The sequence below is a fragment of the Cheilinus undulatus genome, linkage group 17 (genome assembly GCF_018320785.1).
Source record: "Cheilinus undulatus linkage group 17, ASM1832078v1, whole genome shotgun sequence".
NCBI classification, from domain to species: Eukaryota; Metazoa; Chordata; class Actinopteri; order Labriformes; family Labridae; genus Cheilinus; species Cheilinus undulatus.
In genome coordinates, this window is record NC_054881.1 from 26,810,396 (window position 1) to 26,829,155 (window position 18,760).

At 37.1% G+C, this 18,760-nt stretch overlaps 1 protein-coding gene across 2 annotated transcripts; it reads left to right on the forward strand.

The window, feature by feature from the left end:
- Positions 1 to 593: 593 nt before the first annotated feature.
- LOC121525576 (anthrax toxin receptor 2-like) lies at positions 594 to 18,736 on the forward strand. 2 transcript variants are annotated; one of them, XM_041811629.1, is made up of 17 exons: positions 594 to 856; positions 1,585 to 1,656; positions 2,625 to 2,696; positions 2,884 to 2,965; positions 3,211 to 3,315; positions 5,439 to 5,507; positions 6,696 to 6,776; positions 6,883 to 6,943; positions 8,459 to 8,551; positions 9,300 to 9,369; positions 13,936 to 14,014; positions 14,165 to 14,260; positions 14,817 to 14,867; positions 15,664 to 15,759; positions 16,565 to 16,738; positions 16,846 to 16,926; positions 18,582 to 18,736. In XM_041811629.1, exons 1-17 carry the CDS (start codon positions 732 to 734, stop codon positions 18,618 to 18,620), a joined length of 1,446 nt encoding a protein of 481 aa, XP_041667563.1. In that variant the 5' UTR covers positions 594 to 731; the 3' UTR covers positions 18,621 to 18,736. The 2 variants fall into 2 exon arrangements, with proteins under 2 accessions (XP_041667563.1, XP_041667562.1); XM_041811628.1 differs by having other exon boundaries at positions 16,846 to 18,703.
- Positions 18,737 to 18,760: the final 24 nt, after the last annotated feature.

Genomic DNA, 18,760 nt, shown 5'->3' on the forward strand with positions numbered 1-18,760 from the left:
GTCTGATACAAAATTACAACGTCTGACACACTTTTAACAAAACTATTTCATGAAACTATTTTTAAAAACATCTAAGATTTTAATTTAACATTTTACAAAACAAATAAAAAAAAAACGGAACTCTTAAAAAAGCTGAGACAAGCCTAACAGTATCAAACAGCAGTATCTTGTGGAAAGGGAATGCATCAAATGCTGGAAGCGACCCAAGTTTCAAGTTTTGTAAAAGTGTGTCAGACTTTTTAGTTTTGTATCAGACTTTATTTGTTTTGTAAAATTGTTTTGTTAATGTAATTTTGATTTGTGAAAAGTTTTGTAAAAGTGTATTATACTTTCAATTTTTAATTGCACTTCCAGGCCACCGTACTATTCATTGCAATTGCATAAGGAAAAATGTATAGGGGTTTTCATTGGTAATATGTGGTAATTAGGCCTTTTCGATCCTTTTAGCCGAATGTTATTACTACTTTGACGATGTGTCTAGTTTAATTTGAAATCCCCAGAGGGGAAGTTGTGTTTTGATCTTGCTGTCCATGTAGTGTTGTGAAGCAGCTGTGAGCCCTGCCCCGTTTATTTCATTATCCCCCATTCTGACAGAGCCCGCATGAACTGTACCTCCCCTCTGCACTCATTCAACATGTGAACCTCCGGGTTGATGTACTGGATGATGGACTCAATTTGAAGCTGCTTTTCAAGATAAACGTATAACTAATATATAGGGTACCGTATGGATTATGGATCGGATATGGATATTTTACAATTTCCTTCTTTTTCTGATTGTTTGTGTGAATTCATCGCTGACTGACGGTGACGACGCTTCCTGTGATGGAGCATTTGATATTTATTTTGTGTTAGACAGGTGAGTGGATACAGATCGTCTCTGTGTGTATCTGTTAGCACTATGGGAACAGGACTACGCTGATAAGTTCATCTAATATTTGCTTGCTAAGTGCAGAGACAGTCTTCTCCTTGTATGGCAGTGTTAAGTTTTCCTTGTTCCACTGCTGCTTCCCTGCAGGTTAAAATGTTCATTCTCATCTTTTTTATTGTCTTGGGCTTATATTCGGACAAAGTCCACGTTCTTATAGGAGTTCTGACAATATAGACCTACAGTATATCCCGATGTAAACAAAATCGTTTACAGACGTTGTTAAAAGAGAATGTATGCTACGCTCTTATACGTTTCTTAATTTTATGCCACACATTCATGTCTCACGTGTTTCTGTGTAGACTGACCTGAACGAGAAACCTTCAAGTTTTTGCTTATCCTGCTAAAATATGACACTGTCTCAAAAATCTTAAAATGATTACATGTTTCATTTTTACCTGTATTTTTGTTTTATTGCAGTAAATTGTTTCATTTTTACCTGCATTTTTGTTTAATGGCAGTAGATTGGCTTTTCAGTCCCTTTTTCCACTACAGTTTAAGCAAATTGTTGATTGGTTTATGCAGTGTAAAGGAAATGCTGTTCAAATATCCTTTGGTCCAGCTAACTGGCACATCCATTAAATTTCCCAGATATTCCATGTCCTTGTGATTACCATTGTGAATGTCATGTTTTATGGATCTTCTCCCTGTTCCCGTAGATCAGGCAGTGTGTCAGGACACTGGGAAGAAATCTATAGATTTGTGGAACAGCTCACTAACAGGTTTGTGAGGTAAGTGAAGTTGCCGCTGTGTGCATTTTAGTTTCCTACTCCTCTCTTTTTCATCACCCCCCCCCCCCATATTTATTTTGCTGTAAATAGCGCCTGAAAATATGAATAAACCCAAACTTTATAGGGCACAGTTCAAAACCAAGTGAAAAAGTTTTTTACAGACCACAAGTCCCATAAATGGTTAACTCAAGTCATAGAAAATAAATTAAACTAATGAAAATAGACTATTTAAAGAGAGAGGAGTAGTTATAGGTCATAAAATTATAGCACAAACAGTAGTAGTAAGTAGAAAAGTAGGCCATGTCTATTTTGGGCAGCATACATCATACAAGGCCACCAACTGTTCCAAACCCCCTCTGGGTAATGGTGCAGTGGGTGTGTGGGATATCTTTAGGTTTAATAAGAGGTTACTAAATATGAGAGAAACATGTCTGACCAGATGTTGAAGGTGGTGCTGACCACAACAGACAGTCCTCGCCCCTTCTATAGTCTAGGTAGGGCAAGAAAGAAACAGTGATGGGGTCAGGGTTCATTTCTCAACTACTGTCTGCTGATCTGGAATCCATGAAAGAAAATATTTGATTAGATTTGATGCTGTTTGATGAATTGCTTTGATTTATTTATTCTATGCAACATAACAGCCATTATATTGTCTTAATATGTTTATTCAAGCTTTATTCATTTTATCAGTGCCATGTCATGGTCTGTTACATATTTCTGTATGTATCTATCATATATGTCATCATTTATCCCATTGGCATTGATCATCTGATCAGTTCCTGCACCATCAAAATCTAACTCACATATAAAAGCATCAATAGAATCCTTTTTCCATACAATCCAACATTTAAAATAATCTCTTCTTGGCTCTAAAAGTTATTCAGTGATTATTGCTGTCGTTATTGTTGTATTATGTTGTTTGTTTGTTGGTGTATTTACTTTCATTTGTTTTTTCCTGTGTCTTTCAGTCCCAGGATGAGGGTTTCCTACATTGTCTTTTCAGCCAGAGCGGTTGTAATACTGCCACTCACTGGAGACAGGTACAGTCCTCAAGTCCTCCCTCTGTCCTCTCTGCTCCCTAGTGACCTATCCCAACTCAGCCCCTCTTCCTCCCTGTATTCCTGTTTTCTTTCACTAACAATGCTTATTTAAAAAAAATCACTGATGGCTAGATTACACAGAACCTGAGCTCTTGACTGACTGTTGGTTTGTGTTGTGGGTGTGCAGGTCAAAGATAGATGAGGGCTTAAAGAAGCTGAGCCAAATCAAACCTGCTGGTGAAACATACATGCATGAAGGAATGAAAGCAGTAAGTATGCATATTTAGAGGAATCAACACACATTATGATTCACTGCTCCAGGTTAAAATATGGCACAGTATTGTAGGTGTATTCTGTGATACTATAAACCAGTGTTTTGTAATAAAATAAACTCAAAGATAATACATTGTCAAACTTTTTTCCATATCCAATGGGTTTAGTGTGCACACTATGAGTGAGAGCCGTAGCAAGATTTTCTGCTTAAAATACATTTTGGAAAACTTTTATTAATCAGGTCTCTGATCAGATGAAGGCACAATATTCACCGTCATCCACCATCATCATCGTTCTGACTGATGGCAAGCTGGAGGTCTTCCCCTTTGAGCTGAGTGTACAGGAGGTACCAGTCACACTCACATCCATCCATCCATTATCAGGCAATTTAGAGTTAACATTTAACCAGCGTACATGTCTTTGTATTGTGGGACCAGGATTTGAACCAGGAACCTTCTTGCTGGGTGACAGTGCTGCACCACCATGCAGCCACTTACTCACACATATATTTAAAAAAAATTCAAATGGTGTTGTAGTAATAGTCTTACTGAAAAAGAGCATGATGGTTTATATGATGTAGAGTGAACACTATGATGTCTACAATAAGATAATGTTAGATAAGACAAAGAGCAACACATCTCTGTAGATTAAACTATTTTCATTAAAAAAACAGAAGATTTTATAATTAGTGACTCTTCTCTAGCACCTAGTGTTTTTTAATTCAAATATGATATTCTGATAAAAAAAAGTTAAAAATTTGAATTTGCTAAGTTTTTACATGATTGATTTTCTTCTTTTTCTTATGTGTAAGGATGCACAATATAATCAGTATCAGTGTTGGTAGATATTAGCTTAAAAAGTGAATTATTAGTATAAGCAGATATGAAATTTCTGCCAATATTTACAGCTGAAGTTCTTGATTTAAAAATCTGCCTATGTCAGCTGTAAATATCATATGAACAAATAAGTTAGTGGAGTTTAAGGTTGGACCAACGGACCTACGTCAGCTGAAGTCTATTTTTTTTATTCCTCATAATTCCTTTCACTTAAAAGTGTGTTTTAAGGACTGAAATGTGTTCATATGTTCATCCTCAAACTTAACATTGTGTTTTTAAGGACTCAAGTGTTAGGTCTGAATTACATTTAAATATCAGTAATGACTAAAATTAATTTGTAAATATTGGTATGTCGGATATCAGCAAAATTATTAACAAAAAATATTGAGGAACCTTACTAAGATGCAGAGGTGGAAAATGTACACGGCTATTGTACTCAATTAAAAGTACAGTTACTCTGGTTAAGATTTACTTAAGTAAAAGTAGAAGCATGGTCTAAATATGTGCTTAAGTAAAAAATAATGGAGAATGGAGTTAAAATTACAATTTGTGAGTGAAATTCAACTCTGAAAAGTTCAACCCTGAGATAACACTCCAGTTTTTGCTGTCCAGCAGCTCTTTTAGGATGTGATGTGGAATCATCTCTCTCTCTATTTGTTACAGAGTAGTCAACAGAGGTGGAAAAAGTATAAGAGTATTTCAATCAGGAGAGACCAGTGACTGACTTAAAGATAACGTTTTATTTTACATGTGAGATAATGAATAATATTTATTAACAGATTGGATATTGAATTATTGTCAGAGTCTCTTTGGCGCATGAACTCCACAAGGACATAGCGTGATTGAAGGGTGTCTGCCCTGAGCGGCGGAAAGATCTATCTCCCTGTGGAGTCAAGACACTGGTGGTGGTGGAGATGGCTGAAGAAGTCATCTTAGTCCATATGAACGTTGATGGACTTGTAGACTTGGCGGTAATGGGGTGGTGGAGGGTCGGACGGAACCACGCCATGAATGAACTGATGGAGGAGAAAGCCACATTTTAAAGGGGTAGCAGAGATTTGATAGGTTAACAATGAGGAAGTGGAGCAGTTGTGACCAGGTGATGTGAACAGCTGATTATGATGTGACAGAGAGCATGAACGAGGGGGTGCATGAAACAGTTCAGGCATGATCTACTAAATCCGCATGGAGAATATGGTCTTCCTGACTGAACTTATGCTAAGCTTCATATAGTACTCAAGTAAAAGTGCAGTTAATCTGGTTAGAACTTACTTAAGTAATAGTACTGATTTCAAAATGTACCAAAAGAGCACAAGGATCAAAAAAATTCTCAATTACAGTAATCTAAGTAAATATAAAGATTCACTTTCCACCCCTTCTTACATGTCTATATTTTAACAACAGTTTTCAAGTTGCCATTTGTAGCATCATGTTGTTGATCAAAGTTGCTGCTTGGATACAAAAATACCTTTCTAACCTGTTTCGTAGTATGATTTAGAAAGGGTCATAATTATATTTATGACATAAAATACACTTATAGTGCATGAACAGTTTATATTTTCACTATATTGTAAGATGCTTTAACTGTATAAAAAGATGAAGTTTACCCATGACATTGTGTTGTTCTTCTCAGGCTGACAAAGCCAGAGGCTTTGGAGCCAGAGTCTACTGTGTAGGGGTCATGGATTTTGACCACAAACAGGTAGGGGGGCTTAATATTTTTTTTCTTTTATCTCTTCGCTTTTAGCGGCACTGTGAGAAAGAGCACTTCTCTCTGTAACTGATACTGTTGGCTGTTTATTCACTGGGGTTTTATTTGCCTTTCTGTGTGTCAGTGTGTATTACATTGTGGTCAGACCTTGTATCAGTTTGTTTTTGGCCCAGATTTATTCACCTTGACCTCATAGCTTTGTCTGTTTGAGCTCAGCTGGAGTCTCTTATGGACAGAGCAGCAAGCAGCTTTATGCATGTGGGTTTTATGAGCTTTTGTTTGTGTAAAAACACAGAATGAATTTTGTTTTGAGCCCTCTTCTCTTTGATTTTTTTTTTCTGTGGAGGTATTAAGTTATTGAAAGGGAGCATTGTGTTAGTTTTAAAAACAGTGGACCCAGTAAGTATGTGTTGTTTTTCAAGTTGAATAAAGATGAACCCAAATATATTTTTCTGCATGTGCTGACTGCAGAAAAAAAGGGGTGAAAAAAAACCACAGACCCCTTGAAACCAATGTTTTAATAGTGCTATGTTGATCTGATCTTTTAGTCTTTAACAACAGGTCATAAGTTATCCTAATAAAATTCTCACTGCAGATAGATTAATTTAAGGTGAGAGAAAATATTTTGGTAACACTTTATGATAACTGCCCACTGTTAAGACTTGGTTAACACATAAATCATAATCTGTAAAGCAAGATTATTTATGTATAGATCATGATTAGCGCAGTAATAAAAAAAGTAAATTATTTGCTATTGCTCAACAGTGTGCAGATATTATAAGGTCTTGCCAATAATGTAATGTGAAAGCATGGATTTGCATATTAAGTATTACTGTGGATGTCTAAATTGCTTCAGATTGCACAACACAGTATTCAGGAGCCAACTAGTGCTAGTGTTGTTGTGCCCGTTTTCTGACCCAGTATACTTTTGAGCCTGAGGAGGAAATAATTACATCAGTCTCTAATTAGATAATGCCAGACAAGCTTCCTGTTCTGCTATCAAGCAGGAGATGAAAGCTTCAGCCAGCCGGCTTGAGCTTTCATCTCCTAGAAACTGGCTCTTCCTCCCTAAACACTGAGCACTGGAGTGAAACAAGCAAAAAGCACCAGCAGCTGTAAATGAAATGTAAAGGTTTTCTTGGACTAAAATTATTTGACTCTGTTTTATTTTGGTCACAGCTTGCAGAAATAGCAGACGGCACAGAGCAGGTATTCCCGGTGTTGTCAGGATTTCATGCCCTCAAAGACATCGTCAACTCTGTGAGGTCACATCCAATAACAATGAACTAAAACATGCATTTGCACACAGTGTTATTGCAGACTTGTAACCTGTTACTGCTGTGATTTTTTTTATGTCTCCACGCAGATCCTGAAGCAGACATGTGCAGATGTTTTTACAATAGAGCCGTCTAGAGTTTGTGTGAATGGTAAGTTAGTGGGATGGAGTTTTTTTTAACATTTAAATGAACAAAAATATTTTCCAACATAAAAATGTATGATGCTGTTTGCCCGTAAGATTAAAAAAGTTGATATTTTAAGTGACATGTTACAATAGCTATTTGGTGGATGGACATAGAATGTGGTCAAAACATTAGTTTACCCTTAAGAGTAAACTATAATGACCAAGCTGAGCTAATTTTTCATCACTAATTAAATTTCACACTTATACAGTGTGTTAATTAGGGATTAATGAGTAGTATATTGACCTCGTCCTGCTCATAGGGTTCCTCAGCTATAACAACACTCACTACCCATTATTATATAATTGCTATATACTCAGGAAGATCATAATTTAAGACAAAATACTGATTGGAAATGATTTAATTGATTAAATATGATTCTATTTCTGGGTGCTGGTGGATAAGTGGTTCGATCAGGCCTATGCTTAAAAGCTTAAGTCCTCCAGGTGGGCATCCAGGTGATTTTCTACTCTGTAATATTCTAATCTAAATAAAGCCAAAAGTATATCTAAAATATATAGAAAGGTGCATGTAAAAAAATTTGAATATCATATTAAGTTCATTTTTTTCCTGTGATTCACTTCAAAATGTTAAGCTTCCATATATTCTAGATTCCTCTCATAGGAAGTGAAATATTTCAAGACTTATTTTATTTGAACCCAAAAGAGAATCTCCAGGGAAATGTCAAGAGGAAGATGAGAGACACCAGACTAAATAAAATAAATAAACTGAAGGCTGCTATCAGAGCAACCTGGGCTTCATAATAACCCAGCAGTGCCACAGACTGATTGGCTCCATGCCACATCACATTGATGCAGTAATTTGTGCAAAAGGAGCCCCAACCAATTTCTAAGTACAAACATGAGCACAATTTCCCTGCATGTCAATATTTCTGTATTATAATTATAAATCATTTTTTGACTGATGTTTTGTGATATTCTAATACTTTGAGATGGTGGATTTTTTTGTGAGCTGTAAGCCAGATCCATGAGGATTCAAAGAAAAAAAGTCTTGAAATATTTCACGCTGGCATGATGAATCTAGAATATATAGAAGTTTTACTTAAACTATATCACAGGAAAAAATAAACTTTTTCATGATATTCTTATATTTTGAGATGCACCTGTATTTCTGCTGTTAAGTATAGTCTGATAGAGTTGTAGTTGGAGCTGGCGTGTCCAAAGCAATGCTATAGTCTTCCTAAAAAACAGAGCTAGCATACTTTATAATGCCATAACCAACTAGCCAATTAATCAGATCAAGTATTCAGCTCAGCTCTGTAATGAATGCTAATTAGAAACTGTTTGCATGTAAATAAGTTTATCTTATTTTGCTCATTTCAAAATAATTACACCTGTTAAACATTAGGACATCATAATAATTGTCGACACTAGTTAGGTTAGCATGTAGCTTCAGACTTGCTTGTGATGTCAGGAGGCTACCAGTTATAATTTTGTAAGCTTTGTTTCCAATGCTTTACAGAGTCCTTTAATGTGGTGCTGAGAGGCAGTGGCTTTAGTGGCAAGAGGATGGAAAACATACTCTGTTCCCTGACTGTCAATCAGAAAGTATACGGTCAGTAAATAACACAAACTCAACATGCTCATGTCTAACACTATTCTACTTTAGGGTCTGCTGGCAATGTACTCAGCTGCCTTCTGATATGTATGTTTAGGTTGTATTGATGTGGAATGTTACATGTTTCCTAAGCATTTATGCTTAAGCTTATTGCAGCATTGTGCTGGGATATCTTCATCTGTGTAGGGAAATGTGATACCATGTGCAGATCTCTTTGATGAAGTGGAAAGTCAGAGTCATGACATCCAGAAACAAACAGAGGCTGCTTTTTATTGACTTCAGCCGGAGAACAGAGGACACATTATGAGACCAAACAGAGGGGAGGGAGGAGATGTTCTCTTCGTCATTAGTCTATTAACAGATCGATGGTTTTTAAGTTGGGGGGCAGAGTCAGTGAGAGGACATGAAGAGGTATTTTATCTTTCTTTTTCCTCTCTCATCAGCCTCTGAATGTTCTCAACTGGAATTTGGTTCATCTTTTGCTTTGCTTACTTTGATGCTTTTGTTTAACAATGGAAGATATTTTCTGTTAAAAGGAATGCAACATCACAAACATATATATATATATATATATATGTATTTCAATAACCTACTTGTCAACCAAGTTTAGTAGGTATTTGTCAAATCTATCATTTGCTAATAAAGAGTAGAGCTATTTATAACCTTTTTTATCTAAAATGTTTGTATTCTTTATTTACACAACCCATTATTTAGGGTTTAAGAGATTGTCTCTGTTTCTCTGCAGACATAAAGCCAACTGTAGTTCAAGATGGCTATCTGCTGTGTCCAGCTCCTGTGCTGCATGAGGATGGACAGTAAGTGAGGAAAAAACAAGCTCTCTCACATACATGTACATCAAACTGTTTGTTGTTATTCAATGTGAAAATGTAAGTAAAGAGCAAAAAAGATCCAATAAAATGTTAATTATCTCAAAAATAAAGGAGCTGCAAGACTGTATTGATCCGCATACTGAGGAAAGCCTCCCTTTTTTAAACACTGAATATAGTGACTGGAGCTGTTATTAAGCATGGTCACATGATCTTTTTTTAAAATGTTCTTATCTGACCTATATTTTTATTTTGTGCAGTACAAGTCTTGAGATTGTTTAAAGTCTTGAAGACTTTGGAATCATTACAAATTGTGTTCCAACAGAAAATCATTTCTTGAAAGTTATTTGGCTTGACAGAATTTTATTATATCACAACTCTGGCATTTCTCTGCTGAAACTGGCTCAACCCAGGCCTGTGAAGAATTTGCTTCATTGGCCAAGTGTGTGCTATGATGTTAAATAAGGACAACTATAAGGTGTGGTAACAATTCAAACAGCTAGCATGACAACAGTATTTCTTTCTTTAAAAAACCCAAATGTAGAATTTTTATTCAGTCAAGGAAGTCAAGATTTTTTTCCTCTGTCTAATCATGAATCAAAGCTTCTTCTGGTACTGCAGCTAGAGTGTGTGTGCACAACGTAGAGAGACAGCAGGAGAGTGTTTACTGTAGAACCATCTGTGAACAGCTTTAAATGTTGGATGAACTGAAGCCAGTCTGACCAGAATATCTCTGTGGCATTTAGAGCACAAGCCAAAGCTTATTTAACTTCACCCACTTCAAACAGTGCTGCCTCCCTCTTTATCTGTCCCCTCTCACTTTCCATCATGTCTCCCCCACTCTCCACTCAAACGCGCTCAGTAATCTCCAGGGACAAAGCTGAAACAATCCCAGCTCAGTCCAAACTCAAGAGTTGGAACCAAATGATTTAAACTGCAAACAATAGCAGCTTGAAAGGAAATCTGGTCAGCAAATGATGAAAATATGAATGCAAATGACTTCCTTTTTCAGGAAGCTGATATTTTGCTGCAAGGCATCTACGGACATCTTATGCTGACAAAGTCTTGAATTATATTACTGAGAAAGTCAACATCCATGGCAACTTTTTAGATTTTAATACTTTATGTGTTGTGTTTTAATGTAACAGGTTGTTTTTGAGCTTTCCTTTTATTTTCAATATGCAGGTTTGCATTTTTCCTTTCTGACCACCATCACAACCATTTGAATCAGATATTTGTTCATTTAAAATATACTTTTTACATTTAGAATTATGAAAAATAGAAAAAAGAGTTCATCAGAAAAGTGAAGGTGTCAGAAACCTGATTTCATGAGGGTAACACAAATAACCTGTGTCATCTGTGAGGTTATGGTGATCCTAATCTATAATTATTACTTAACTAGCCTTACATGGCTTGGAGCTTTGCTCTGATGATTCACATTACTAATGTTCCTGATTTGTCAGGTCAACAAAAGTTTAAATGTAAATCTGACCAATTAGCTTGATGCACAAATGCACAAAATTCTTAAAAATGTCCAGAATTGTCCTGACTGAGCTGCATGTAAATGCAAATATTTTTTTCCAAGCAGACTTTACCCAGAATTTTTTCTGCCATGCTCTTGATATAATACCCTCTGTTTCTTGACAGGAAACACTTCCTACAGGGACAAGTGTAAACCAGCAACTCAGGAAATTTTAAGGGGCAGAAGTCTTGAATTTTCAAGAAATTTTCAGGAGTACATGAAACTGCTTGAGTGCTTTTCAAGTATTCAGGCCACTCAAAGTGCTTCACATTACATGCCAGCTTTTATTCTTATAAACATACATCCATAGGGTGACAGTGACTCAGTAGGAAGAGATGTTAGTCTTCCAACGGAAGGTTGGGGGTTCAGTGCCCAGCTCCTGCAGTCACATGTTGATGGGTCCTTGGTCAAGACACTTGACCCCATTTCAATCACAAGAGGCTAGTGACTGATTCAAAGATATTTTACATTTGTGATAATGAATTATATTTACGTAGCTTGATCAAAGGGTGTCTGCCCTTTGCTGCGGCAAGATCTATCCCCCCGTGGAATCCAGACACTGGTGGCAGGTGTGTTGGCTGATAACATCATCTGAGGCTGATTAGATGAACTCTGATGGACTTATAGACTTGACAGTGATGGGGAGGTGGAGGGAGAGGTCACTTGGAACCAGCCTGGTGGAAGAGAAAAGCCACATTTAAAAGGGCTGTAAGTGATATGATAGGTGAAGTAGTTCAACAGTAAGGGAGTGGAGCAGTGCTGTTAGATAGCCAGGTGATGTGAACAGCTGACTAGGATGTGAGTGAGGGAGTGCATGAAATAGTGCAGGGATGAACAATTAAACTAGCATGGAGAAAAAAGTCTTCCTGGCTGAGCTAACTATAAGCTTCATATTGCTTCCACTGCTGTGTCAGTGGAAGTTCATGGATATTTATATTTACTAATTTAATTTGCAGACATAGATTATTACATAAAATTGATTTATAAAAGATGTGTCGGAAGAGATCAGGAAGCCAACAGGTGTACACAAGAGACCTCACCTTTCTTTTAGACAGAAAGTAATACAATAAACATTACAAATAAAAAACAAAATCTTTGCATGCATACACCTATGTATGTTTACATGTGCACATGCAAGTGTATACTAAAAAAGCAGTGATAAACAAACATAGGAGAACCAACTGACTAAACTACATAAATAAAGAAGCTATAAAAGAAACAAAGAATTAACAAAAAAAGAGCAAATGTAAAACATACAAAAATCTAAGCTTCATGAATTAAATGTGATGACAGTTTCCCTTATGTGTCCTTGGGTGAGACTAGATAGAAGGTAAATGGACTTAAGCTTGAAGAGTATTTTCTTGTCATTTTACTATTCAAAGCACAGGTCACACTTGCTCATTCACTCCCATTCACTCACCTGTAAAGTGGCCACTAGTATTAAGTAATCCCCTTCATATACAGTGCTTAAAAAATTTATTAGACCACCACTCAAAGTAAGGTTTATGCCACAGCTGCCCTAAAGTAACAGCATTGGTAATTACCAAAATCCTTTTTTTTTATTTCTGCATTGGGTAATACACCAATATGTAGAAGCTCTTTAACCCAAATGATATTTTTAATGCTAAAATATAATAATTATTGTTATCCATGAATTTTCAAATGTACTGATTTATAAAAAAACTGAAAAAATAGTAAAGAACATTATTATTTCTTGAATAATATGTCAAATTATAGTTATTTACCTGCAATCCTGAACAGAAAAATGAGTTTTAGTGGTTGAATGTTATGCTTGATTCATTTCTGAGATCTCAGAGAAGCCCAGTGAGCCAGCTCAAATTTGGGTATAAAAAGGTGAATTCAGTTTGAAATTCCTCATTCCTGTTCAAAATGGTAAAACGTGAAGAGCTCACTGAAAATGAAAGAGTCCGCATTAAAGCACTTCATGCTGGATGGTCTCTGAGACAAATATGACAGGTGGTCTAAGAAGTTTGTTCAGCACTGTACATTCAAATACACCCATGCCACTGACAAACTGGGCCCAAGCATCTTGCCCAAGGACACATCATCATGTGACTTAAGAGGCTGGGGATAAATCAATGACTGTCCAGTTGAGAGACTACTGAGTCTACCTACCAGGCCACAGTTAGCCCATTTGTATAACTGAGATAAGTCTGATGGCAACTCTACATGACAGCCTTCACCATCAGTGTATGAATGGGTGACCTGTGGTTTAAAAAGCACTTCAGACAAGTAGAAAAGCGCTCCAAAAGCTCAAGTGAATTAACTATCTGCCATCAAAGCCCATCATTATTTGATTCATACAAACACTTATCTTGTTCAAGCAAAGTTTGACAAGTGGACTTTAGTAGATGGAGATAGAGCCACCGTGAAATTCTTCAAATGTTTTTATGATAATTGTATATTTCTGTTGTCATCTGTGTAATTTTTGTTGCTTGGAAAATGAAAATAAAATACTAAAAAAAAATAATAAAAATCTTCAAATGAACAATGGTACAGGCTACAGGTCAGTCCACTTTACATAGCCTCACCTTCCATGAGATGACTTAACATAATCAAAAGTGATGCTTAAATGTGGCTTTTAATGATTAAAAAACTACAAAAAGAGGTTTCAACCTAATTTGATGCAATTTCTTACCTGTATAACAGTATCTGTTATACAGGAAATCAGTATCTGATATCTGTATTAACAGCAAGTTGGACTTATTATCTTATTTACAAAGCCCAAGTTAAACAAAGATGTTGCTGTTGTTTTTGCTGGGACTTACTGGAGGGAGCCCTAAAAATGAATGAATTGTTATCATGAAGCAGAAAACTTATTCCCCCCCAAAACGACCAAAAAATGAATATACTATCAATTTCATTCCCAACAATGAAGTTGATCAGCCCCTTAGTGGCTTAGTGAATTTCAAGGAAAACCATATATCATACTCATGCCACCGTGGTTCTCTCCAGCTGTGATTGGATGCTCCGCTGATGCTTTATTAAGTAATTCTGTGTAATAATTTCAGATCAATTGAAGTGCTGGTCAGTTTAAACAATGGACAATCCTTCATCTCCAGCCCCATCACCATCCATGCCACAACCTGTGTGAGTAGCAACCATACACAACCAACCTGAGAAATCAAACATGAACTCATAATGCACCACTAATCTACGGTTGCAATAAGTTAAATTAAATCCTGTTATAGATAACTCAAAATTGGCTGCATACCAGAAACTTGTTGTGTGTTTTTGCAGTCAGATGGGACGTGGGTGCTGTGGTTGTTATTGGCTCTGTTGCTGTTGCTGGTTCTGTTTTTACTCTGGTGGTTCTGGCCTCTGTGCTGCACAGTGGTAAGTTTTCATGTTTTCTTGTATCTGAAATCCATCCATCCAACCATTTTCTATACCGCTTATCCTGTTGGGGGTCGTGGGGGGGGCTGGAACCTATCCCAGCTGTCATTGGGTGAGAGGCGGGGTACACCCTAGACTGGTCACCAGTCAATCGCAGGGCTGACATATAGAGACAGACACCCAGGCACATTCACATTCACAACTATGGCCAATTTAGAGTGATCAATCTACCTAATGTGCATGTCTTTAGTGGTGGGAGGAAACTGGAGTACCTGGAGAGAACCCACACATGCACAGGGAGACCATGCAAACTCCGCACTGAAAGGCCCTGACCCGAAAGCAAACCAGGGACCTTCTTGCTGTGAGGCAACAGCACTAACCCCTGCACTGCCGTGCAACCCTGTATCTGAAATCATGGAGTTAATTCATTTCTATTGTTATTAAATGAGGTGGTCCACACACTTCAGTGTTAGACTTTGGCCTCTAGTAAACACTGTATGTTCCGAAACAATGTTGAGTAACTTTTGTTTGCTACTTTCCACATTGTTTTTAAAAGGTCATCAGGGACCCACCCCCATCTCGCCCACCTCCTCCACCTCCTGTAATTGTGAGTAAATCACAGACTATTCAAAACCTATTTCTCTTCAATCAGCAGTATGTTTCTGGGACATTTTGTGGCTGAAGTTTGGGGTTTTCTGCATGATGCCATATTGGCAGTGACTAGTGACTAGTTTAAGAATTTTTGAAACAGCTACACCTACTATGAAGATGTTTAGAAACTGACCCCTGAAATACAAAACAACATAATCAACCTTGATCTAAATAAAATGTTAATCTTTTGTATAAGGTTAGGTTTAATGTTTATGATTGTTCTGAATTGTATAAGTTGCCACTTTAAAACTTGATGTGAAGCACAGATGAGCTAAAAATCAGACACCTGTATACAGTTATCTTTAAAAGAGTAAAGAAAATTGCTCATATTGTGATGACATATTTGCTAGAAATTTGCTGAGTTGAAAAATACTGGGTTTTGTTGTAGGAATGTTTTTTATTTATTTACAAAACTTGGAGGAGATAAAATTTTGATTACAGTACAGTGTTGTCCTATAAGTGTTTTACAAGTGCCACTTTATGTACATTTTCTATTGAGACTTGGCACTTTTTTAAAATAACATAGCTTCAGCTGTCTCCAATGGTATGCAGCATGTCAGTTAATCAACATGCTCTTAAACATGAGCATGTCTTTCACTGTCTCTTTTAAAAAACAGAAACTGGTAGAGAGATCAGCCATGCAATAGAAATAAGAACAAAATTAAGAGAGAAGCGGATTTTTCAGTAGAAATGGTGAATCTTTAACAATTTAGGCTGTTTAATTACTTTTAATTGCTTTTGTTGGTTTAAAGGAACCAGAGCAAGAAGTTTTACCCAAACACAGATGGCCTACTGTGGATGCATCATACTATGGAGGCAGAGGCCCTGGAGGAATCAAACGAATGGAGGTCAGCAAAAATACTTCATCAGTAATGGAGATATTCACATTTTTCACGCTGATAGTGCCCTTCCTTAACCTTGCAAATCAGATGGATTCGCCAGTTTCCGTGTTTCTCACTGGCAAATCCATCTTGCAAAGCTCCCATCTGAACAGTTTGGGGCCAGTTAGAAAGTGACAGGACCAATCAGCGACGAGGGGCAGTACTTTCGGTTGTGGCGGAGTTGTGACGTAAGCAAGCAGCAACAAGAAGCCGGTGTATTTATGGCGGAAGAGATTAGCATGGATGCTGCTAAAGTGCCTGTTTTTATCAGAACTTGACGACATTTCTTTTTTAAAAGAGGAACAAAGAACAACAGTGAGTTGTGTTCTTCTCAAAAACGAGGAAGGTCGTGTATTGACATATCTACAGTCACCATAGTTCGCATTATGCAGCTCTACGGAGTTTATTCATCCGTGGCGCCGCACCTCGGTGGAGGCTACAACGTCACGTGTTTTTTTTCTCTGATTGGCCTGTAAAGATATGACAGCCAGAACATTCATCCAATCACCCTCCGAGTCTTTTTCAAAGGCACTGTCCTTTCCTAAACGCTGTTTATGAGTGGTTTACCAGATGGATGTGTGAAACAAATACATCCGGTGTGTCAGGTTAGCCCTTCCTATATTTAGTATTTAAACTTACATTTATTTTACCTGCCTTTGGCATTCAATTTCTTATCACATCCATCAGTTCCTGTGGAGACTGAGATGTATGTAGGTTTAATATTCCAACATACAGGGCAGTGATGTCTTTAACTTGTACCCATTGTCTGTAGGTGCGCTGGGGGGAGAGGGGATCCACGGAGGAAGGCTCACGGCTAGAAAAAGCCAAAAATGCTGTTGTCACTTTACCAGATGAAGTGGAGGAGCCTATCATACCCCAACCCCCACCTCGACCTCCTCCAGTCTATAATCCCCTGCCGCAGTCCAAATGGTACACTCCTATTAAGGTAAGACACATGAAAAAACCCTAACATATGCATATCACTCAATGTTCTTTATATGTATTGGTATCCTGGCTTTCTAATAAAATAATGTGATTTAACTTTGTCTTCAGGGGCGTTTTGATGCGTTGCTGGCAATACTGAGGAGGCAGTACGACAGAGTCGCAATCATGAGGCCGTCACCTCAGGACAAGGTAGGTAACATCTGCGCTGAAATGAATGGAATCCAAGTCGAAGGAGGAATACTGCAGCTCATCCATTCAAGACATCAACATTTCTCACAGCTTAACTTTCTAAAGCCGCCAGGGAATATTTCAGTAAAATACTGGCTTAGAGTTTCATTCGTTGATTAGAAGTCTGATCCATCCTCTTGACTCTACAGTAATTTGATTAGATAAAAATAGATAATTGCTGTCAGCCCATCTGCTGCCCTCTTATTATCCACCCAACAGCCTACTGCTTCAACTCATTTGTTAAAATAAATTCCAATGAATGCACTATTCAGAATCAACCAAACTCTAATAACCACAGAGAGGTTATGCAGTGTTAAAGGATTTTCTGTTCATATTTGCTGAATGGTTTTTACAATATTTGAAATCAGTGCCTCTGACATGTAGTTGAAGAAATTGCTGTAATTAAGAGCCAAATTTCAAGCTGAATTGTTGTGCTAGCCGACCCTTTTGATTGTCATAAAGAGACACTGCATTTTTTTTAACACCACCGTAGAAACTCGAAGAAGAGATGCATTTTGACTCCTATTTTGGGTTAGTCAGCATCTTCTTCTTAAAGATGAAATCTTTACTGGTTTTGTATAATTCTGTTATTTTTTTCAAAATGACAAATTGTGTTCTAAAACAAACTAATTCCCAGAGTTTCAGCTGAGGTGCAACTACTGTAAAATTTCAAATAATGTCTTAAGAACATCATGGAAAGGACTGAAAGGGAGGGGAGATAAGACTCGCCAACACTTCCACTTTCTACTGTCCCTTATCGACCACAACATCATTCAGTCCATGCTGCTTTTTAGATTTATGTCATAACTTTTCAAGGTAGACTTACCACTAGCTTCTTAAGTGTAACACAATAATAAATGGTCATGTAGAGCTGTGGTTCTCAGCATCAGGACCCATTACCATATCCTTAAGGGCAAATTGCAACCCAAATATCCTACATTTTGCAATCATATTTAAGTGTTTTTCATGAGAAATGGTGCAGTATGGATTAGAAATTAAACGAAGATGTAAGAAAGGGGTTGAGACACATCCTACAAAATAAAAAGTCATCGTAGTTTGTTGCCTCAGATTTTATTCCTGGCATACTTTCACGATCCACTGAATATGGCTTCATGATCCACTTTTGGGTCCTGACCCACCATTTGAGAATCACTGATGTAGAGGACACAAGTTTGTATATATGGGCCTAGTTTTAGGAACTACATTAACCACGATCCTGAAGTCACAGCAACATCTCTGACTGGCTCTGAGGAAATAACAGATGGCCCCACATACATTACAAGCCAGCAGATCAGATATGGGAATTTATTTTTTAATTCAGTTGCAGTAATTATTTTCAACCTGTAGAGGGCAGTTGCTCAGCACATTTTTTAATCCAAAGTGTAGAATATGAATGCTTTGTGTTAAATTGTCAAGATCTGGATCTTAACTGATCAATAGTACTACTAAATTCCCAAATACATCAATAAAAAAGTGGTCTGAGGTTTAGTTACTTAAAGTCATCATTTTCCCCTAAAGTATGTACTTGAAACATGCATTCAATCTTTCTTCATTGGTTGTTCTACTGCAACAAGTTCCTTCATGTGACTTTAGAGCCTGTCTCTCTTTGTCTCCAGGGCCGCTGCATTAACTTCACTAGGGTTCGAAGTCACTGAGGTTTGAACATAAGGATCAACTCACAATTTATGTGTCTTGCCAAAAATGACTGACATGTTTACTCAAAAAATTATGTTTTTTTTTTTTTATTATTAATAAATGTATTTACCTACTTGCTGGTGTTTTTACTGCATTAATA

Coding starts and splice junctions, on each gene's coding strand:
- LOC121525576 (XM_041811628.1), top strand. CDS start 732: ATGGATCGGATATGGATATTTTACAATTTCCTTCTTTTTCTGATTGTT. Junction 857..1,584: donor ATTTATTTTGTGTTAGACAG/GTGAGTGGATAC, acceptor CTGTTCCCGTAG/ATCAGGCAGTGTGTCAGGAC. Junction 6,944..8,458: donor GTCTAGAGTTTGTGTGAATG/GTAAGTTAGTGG, acceptor AATGCTTTACAG/AGTCCTTTAATGTGGTGCTG.